Source organism: Brassica oleracea, chromosome C3 (genome assembly GCF_000695525.1).
Source record: "Brassica oleracea var. oleracea cultivar TO1000 chromosome C3, BOL, whole genome shotgun sequence".
Taxonomy (NCBI): domain Eukaryota; kingdom Viridiplantae; phylum Streptophyta; class Magnoliopsida; order Brassicales; family Brassicaceae; genus Brassica; species Brassica oleracea.
The window spans coordinates 7,831,866-7,839,734 of record NC_027750.1 but is presented as its reverse complement, the minus strand read 5'-3'; the positions used below and the strand labels follow the sequence as shown (position 1 = coordinate 7,839,734).

At 34.3% G+C, this 7,869-nt stretch overlaps 1 protein-coding gene and 1 pseudogene across 1 annotated transcript; one reads left to right on the top strand and one right to left on the bottom strand.

The window, feature by feature from the left end:
* Positions 1-727: 727 nt before the first annotated feature.
* LOC106333629 (ATPase family AAA domain-containing protein 1-like) lies at positions 728-2,712 on the bottom strand. Its single transcript, XM_013772053.1, has 5 exons — positions 2,432-2,712; positions 2,059-2,359; positions 1,629-1,787; positions 1,260-1,555; positions 728-1,190 (listed from the first exon to the last, which is right to left on the bottom strand). The coding sequence occupies exons 1-5, from the start codon at positions 2,636-2,638 to the stop codon at positions 993-995; spliced, it is 1,161 nt and encodes a 386-aa protein (XP_013627507.1). The 5' UTR covers positions 2,639-2,712; the 3' UTR covers positions 728-992.
* Positions 2,713-5,124: 2,412 nt separating this feature from the next.
* Positions 5,125-6,201, top strand: LOC106332720 (annotated as a pseudogene).
* The last annotated feature ends 1,668 nt before the right edge of the window (positions 6,202-7,869 follow it).

Sequence of the window (7,869 nt, the reverse complement as noted above, 5' to 3'; positions counted from 1 at the left end):
ACATCATTACAATCGATGTCCGTCAGAGCTGAGGAATGGAGAGTTAAGTGACAAGACACTGAAGAATGGATGAAGTATCGTCAACTACGTCCAGAGCTTCAAGAACGTGTTCGTTTATTCGTTCAATACAAATGGCTTGCATCCAGAGGCGTCAATGAAGAATCAATCCTCCAGTATTTACCTACAGATTTACACCGAGAGATCCAACGCCATCTCTGTCTCGCTCTTGTCCGATGGGTACATACATCAACTATCTCCTCACAAGATTTGATTGCTTTTTATTTCATAAAATCACAATGTTTTCCCAAGTACAAGATCACAATACAATTTCTCTCAAGTTTCTCTGCTCAAGTTTCAAGACGAAATGTTTCTCTGCTTTACCCTTGATAATTATCGGCATGAGCTAAATCACAGAAACGTGCATGTGATTAATTGAATCAAAATAGGAAAGTTTTTGTCACCATTTTATTAGGAGGTCTATCAAGCTGACACGTGGCCAAGGTAATGTGAACGCATTAAAGTCAATACTTCTCTTTTAATATATAAGGGATTTGTAGATGTTTTAAACTGAATATATCTAGTGTCCTGTTTTAGCTTCTGTTTTCAAAATTTTCCAAATTATATAAATATAATAAAACAGATAAATAATATTTTAACACATTAACTAGTTTATAACTTGAATTTCTTGTATTAAAATGGAGTAACATCACTCAGTCTCCATGTTCAAAATTGAGGGACAAGAAATGGTAAATGAATAACCACTTCTGCGTTGCTCACTTGCTTGCGACCTTGATGGAGTTATCAAACGCTACAATGTTCAAGGTGGCAATGCTGGAGAAGAATAAGAAGAGCGTCTTGTAACAGATTGGTTTAATAACGACAATGATGATGAGGAGGAGTCTAATGACATGAATAAAAGGTATGATACTCTGTTGGAGAAGCTGAATGCAATCGCCACTAAACTTGAAATTAAGCTTTCTGAGCTTTGTTAGTCACTGCTGATTTATCATCCCAGAGACTAAAAGCCTTGAGATGCCATTAATAACTGCTTGTACCTCGTCGCTATCCTTTGGCCTTCTCCAAACCGAACCTTGCAACCTTGAATCAGAGTACTCGCTTGCAGCAACCTGAGTTTTCTTTGAGGTAGCAAGCACCTTCTCCAAGTCCATTTGTGTCAATGCCCTAGGAACCTGAAAAATAATGCAGTTAAGTTCACAAAAATCAGGTTTAACATTCCCTAAACCCGGTTAACTACTAACCGGAATTTTCCTGCCCTTTCTCTCCTCCTCTAGTATCTCTCTGATTGGCAAGTAAGCTGCTTTCTTGCAAAGCTCAAAGATATCTGACCCGGTATAGTCTTCACACAACCTCGCTACAAGATCAAAGTCAATACCCTCCTCCACCCTCTCTCCTTTCAAAACAACTCTCAGTATCTCAGCTCTCTCCTTGCAATCAGGCATCCCTATCTCAAACGCCTGAGCAAAACGCCTCAATATCGCTTCATCCAGCTCGGAAGGTCTGTTTGTCGCACCAAGAACCATCACCCTCGCATTCTCTACAACACAAACAAACATACTTTAGAGATTGCACTAATTCAACAACGGTTAAACAGGACACAGTAGACTCACTGTCTGTAGCAACCCCATCCCATAAAGCCATAAACTCCGTCTTCATAATCGCCATCGCCTCATTACCCGTAGACCTTCGCTGGCCAAGAAAGCTATCCACCTCATCGATAAAAACAATCGCAGGCTGGAGTTTCTCCGCCAAGCTAAACACAGCAGCCACTAAAGAAAAAACAGAACAACTCACATCCCATTACTAATTAATAAGACCATCTCCAAAAGTTCATTCTATTTAAAGTTCATTCTATTTTTGTTCAACAAAAATATATAAACTATTCTATTTATAAAATTACTCGTTTTTTACTCTAGACTTTATTTGATAGACTTTATTTTAGAGTGGAAAATAAAATAGCACGCTCCAAGCTTCTAACAGGGCCATTGTGATTGTGAGTTAGTAATAAACTAATAATTAACATGTCTACTACATCCTTACCAAGTTTTTGTGCATCACCAAACCACTTGCTCATCAGATTAGAGACCCTCACATTTATAAAAACAGCTCCCGATTCTTTCGCAATAGCTTTAGCAAGCATGGTCTTCCCGGTTCCAGGAGGACCATACAGCAACACACCCTTTTGAGGGCCAAGCAACTTCCCATAAGCGAAAAGCTCAGGTCTTTTCAGCGGTAGAATCACAAGCTCGTACAGAGACTGCTTCTTTGACTCTAACCCTCCAATAGAATCAAACTCCACGTCTATCTTTCGTGAGTTTATTACATCACCAGCTATTACATCCTGACATTTAAACAAAAAAAAAAAAAAGTAAAGAAACGAATTTATTTAAGTGGAAAAGACAAGACTTATTACCTCGTATTGATTGGTCTGGATAAGAGGACGACCGAGACGCTTGGCGATTTCTCTCTTACGCTTGAGGGCCTTGTCAGAAGCGTCACGGTTCGGGTCGGAGTGACGGGCACAGACGTATAGAGACAAGCTAGCCAATGCAGCGCCTGCGACGTAGAGAATCAGTTGCTCTAAGAAACTTGAATCTCTCTTTCTTGAAGATGTCTTCATAACTCTTTTCTCAAGCAAAAACCCTTTGAAGAATATCAGGCTTAATTCTTGACGAGTGTATAACTTGATATGAACCAAAAAGCTTACTTTTTTTTAACCTAATCTCTCCTAGAGATTAAGTTAATTCTTGGAAGCTTGTTTACTATTAATCATATAAACCCGTTATACAGGGATACAAATTTGTTGAAAATGGAAAACTATTAAACATTTATCAAAAATGTAAAACTTCAATACTAACTATTAAAAAGAAAGTTACTGCAACTCTTAATGTAAAATATCCTAATCTATCTAACCATAGTCAAGTATCCTGTGGCTGGGTCGAGAAGAAGAAAGAAAACCTTTGACCGAAGTTACACCGGACAGCTCCCGGTGGTATTGTCGTAATATAATTTACCAGACTGTCTGACCAGGCCTTTCGTGGTATTTTAGTACTGGGTAGGAAGTTTCAAAGCCTCAGAAAGCCCAATTTAACGGCAGGGATTTTAGCCTCATCGATTTCATCACAAGATGTTCGCTGAGTTTAGTGGTTGGTCGGTGCGATAGCCGAGCGAACAGTCCGGATAACCCTAACAAGGTACTAATTTAACTAAAAACTACAAAAAATTCAGTACAGTAAAAAAAATCATTTGTGCTAAATAAAAATGTACAGTAATTTATTGTTAAGGGTTAAATTTAATAGTCATTTTTCAGTTTAATCTACTAACCAGTCCAACCAAATAATCCGAATCAAAATATCTGAAAAATCGATCGAACTTGCATACAAATCAAAACTTAATTAAACTTGAAACGAAAATAATGTTAAGGATCTTACCAAAAAATGTTAATTCATATTTAAATTTATGTTTAAGTCCAAAAAAGAAACTTAGTATTATCAGAATAAAGTTAAACTGAAATTAAAGAAGGACAAATCTCACCGATAGTCATACTCTAAATACCAAAATCTCTAAATTATGACCACTAAATCTTAAATTCAGACGTGAAATATATATTTATTGTATAGTTTATTATTTATATATTTAAAAGAAATAAATTTCAGATATTTAATTAGTTATTAGTCATAAATAGAAATATAATCGTCATTTTACTTTTTAATGAATAGTGAATACTATTTGAAATATTTTTTATATATGCTATTTTTGATGAAATATTATTTACTGATATCTCTTATATATTAATCGAGGATCATTTAAAAAGTTGTAACCTTAAGTTTGTACTAATTAAAAAGAAACCATGCTTAAGTGTCACTTAATTAGAATGACAATTTTATCTTACGTGGCAGTTTAAGAATCAATTGAAAAAAATGTTGGTCCAGATCCAATTATTAGAAAACATTATATTAATCCAAACTATAAGAAACATGTATTCTTTCCTTAAATAAAAGCTACGGAATTAAGTAATATGATTAACATATATATGACAATTAATTTCTATGAATAATAAAGATTTGATAACAATTTTTTCATCCTTTTCATTTTTGTTTAATTTTATATTATTAAAAAAATTAAATAATCACATTAACCATATAATAAAAAAGTTAGATTTTTTTTCTTATATGTTATATTTTGAATTTTTTTAAATGACTTTAAATTACAAAAATGAGAAAACCTTATATGTTATATTTTAATTTTTTTTAAACGACTTTAAATTACAAAAATGTAAGTTTTCCTTAAACATACGACCAAAATAATTAAAATGACATGTATCAGTTCGATGGTTGATATAAAACTTTTCAAAACTATATGGAAGATAAATGTCAAAATAATTCAATTGTGGAAACAATACTGTTTACCTTTTCAAGAATGTGTTCGGTGGAAAAAAATAAGGTTTTTGTGTCATAATTTGTTTAATGTCCAATCCGATCAATCCATGATATATTAATTATAGTTTAACTCTATAATTTTTAATGAAAATTGATCCGATCCATCAAAAAAAATTATATAATAACAACAAATAACATTGTATATGTACAAAATAAAGTGATCAAATTTATAAAAAAATATCGATAATATATGCAAATAAACTTACAATGCGTAAGTGGCAAGTCTTATGTCAGATGGACCGGATCAACTTTTAAGAATAATCAAATGAGTATTTGCAAATCGTGGAAAAGATAAGGTTTCATGAACATGCATGCATGTGTCAGAGATTTTTTTCGGTCTTATAAAATACTGGAGACATCAAACTGAAACCCACATGTCTCATGGGAAAAACTAACTTATCGTTACAGCATGGGCCATCAAATAAAAGATCAAATCACAACTCGATTTGCTCAAACCCCAACTCGATTTGCTCAAATCCCAATTTGATTTGCTCAAAGCACAACTCGATTAGTCTAAAAGTCAAAGCACATCTTGACCAAAAACTACCCCTGGTCATCTTTCCAGAAGCAAATTATTAAGGGCAGTTTGGTATTTTTCGGAACACAATTAGGTAGGTAACTAGGTGAGGAACCCCATGTTTACTTCCATGTTTAGCCTATTAAAGGGTGAGAGCTCCTGAATCTCAAAGCGGAAAGATATCAAAGGAGAGAGAGAGATGGCTTCAGACAAGAAGGTCTTTTCTTCAGATGAAGTTTCACAGCACAACAAACGCGATGATTGTTGGCTTATTATCTCCGGCAAGGTTAGTTAGAGCACCCGTAGTGATGTAATTTCTCATCATAGTTTCTTCCCAAATAAATTAATAAAAATTCAAAAAGTGAGAGAGATAATGTAGACAAAATCAGAAATGTTTCTTTATGAAGAAATTTTACACATGAGGTCTTTATACACTAGTCTTTTTGTAAATAGTTGAATTTCTTTTAACATAATAAATTTTAGTTATATAATTAAACTGTTTTTAGATATTGATATAATAATATGCAGAGACCTAGTTTAAGACATCCTCCACTAATGATGCTCTTACGTCTTCTCTTTTGTCTGAGAAATCATTCTACTGCTCATAGACTCATGGTTGAGTTCTTGAAGCTTATCTAGTTTCCATTCATGTGTATGTATGATTCTTTTACTTTTGAATTTAGGTGTATGATGTAACCCATTTCATGGATGAACATCCTGGAGGCGATGAAGTCTTCTTGTCCTCAGCAGGTTTTTGTACAAGTCTTCAAACTTTTCTCTGATCCAGTAGAATCTGTTCCATAAATTTGTATGCTCTGTTGTGGTGTTTGTTGACAGGGAAAGATGCTACTTTTGACTTTGAAGACGTTGGTCACAGCGAAGACGCAAGAGAACTTATGAAGGAGTACTACATTGGTGAGATCGATTCGTCTACTGTTCCAGCAACAATGACATACGTTGCACCTGTGCAACCCACTTAAAACCAAGACAAGACACCAGAATTCGTTATCAAGATTCTGCAGTTCCTTGTTCTAATCTTGATCTTGGGTCACCCTCTTGTTGTCCGTGAATATACCAAGAAAGAGTAGAAGCTAAGGCTTTGCTTTTTTTTTTTTTTCCTTCCTATATCTTTCTCATCTCTCCGTATTTGCGAAATTAAATATTACCGTTGTTGTGGTCCTAGACTTTTTGTGTTACCTTAAATAAATAATAAATGTGTTGCCAGTCTCGTCATGGTTTATCATCTGGTTTCTTTTTAGTGTTGAGTTGAGATGTTTTCTTAACTTTGATGGTCAAGGAAAAGAGTGCTTTTACCAACAGGATAATGTTTGAAACGTATCTCTTGCATTCTTTTCAGCATGATAATGTCTTGTTCTTTTCATTAGTACTACCTAAACGTGATGATTGATAATGATGTTGGATAGTTAAACTGTAACTATGGAATATTTTCTAGAATTTAATCTGTATAATTATTTGATGTAACTGTATCGGTCTTAGCTTTAAAATTTAAATGAGAAAAATAAAGCAAGATTTTTTTCTACAGTTTAAAAATTTTGCTTAAAAAATATTCTTAAAACTTTTGTATGTAGATTTTTTTTTTTTGATCAGATAATTAAGGAAACCCTCGGGTTTTGAGGTAATCATGAATCTTGAAAAGCTGTTGAGGTCCATAGTTACTGACTCCAACAGCTCAAACTAGCTCCTGAAAAAGATAAACCAGTATGTCAAATTTCCAAGGGCTTAGGGTTCATCAAGAGAATGCGTGTTTGAGTAGATTTTTCTAATCAAGCAACCTTCTCGTAGGTTTGCCACTAGAGGCCCGCAAATTTGAAGTTGACCAATGAATGTCTGATCCCGAGCTGGTCTATATGAAGCTTGTCTAGCTCTGAAACATGATAATAACGTTCACTTACCATCGATCTCCATCAAACCGGAAGTAGAATAACACAAGAGAGACAAAATTAAGACTTATAGAGACATGCATGCATTCACAAACTGTCCTGAAGTTAATCTATAGAGATATATGGGTATTATACAATAGTTATGGACTAAAGTTGTAAATATGCATTAATATTTCTAGGTTTCCTATATGTAGTCAAAAGTTGGCTTTGTAAAGAACAACAAGAATTAAGATAGAGAAATTTAATGCATATTTTACAACTTTTTTTTTTTTTTTTGGTAACTCTGGTATCTGGGTAGCCACATTCCCAACTATCCCTCCGTAGGGGATCCAGCGTCCCAACGGAAGGGATGTTAAATCCGCTGTGGCCGGGGCTCGAAGTCGTGATGGCGGGCACCTCAACTGAGGTTCCTTTACCACCAGACCACGAGGTCCGGTTTATTTTACAACTTTAATACATAACTATTGTATAATACCCATATATCTCTATATAATCACCGTGTGTAAGCTGCAAACTTTGTAGCTATCAGAATCTCAGTGGCCGTCATTATGCAAACAACAAGGAATCTCTTGTCAGAACTAGCATCAGAATCTCAGTGGCCATCATTGTCGGCATCTCACTCTTCTCAACGTCAACATCTGATTGCATCTGCAGGCACTTTGAAATCTCCATCTCTCAAAGGGAATGTTGCTCCTGCTGTATAGCCCCTCTCTGTTCAAAAACTCTGTGGAGCAAATAAACGAGTATCCATGGAGAAATTCTTGGGTTCACCCCCTAGGTTGAACCTCTAGATTTACCAACCAATAGTGTTTGAGTATTTGATATTTGATATCTTTTAAAAAAGGAAAAAAAATTGAATTTCCAAATAAGATTATATTTTTAAAATAAAACAATAAAAATACATAAAAATAGTTACAAAAAAATAAATTAATAAATATTGTTAAACCGTTAACAAAATACTAAATCCTATACCCTAAATCCTAAACTCCAAACC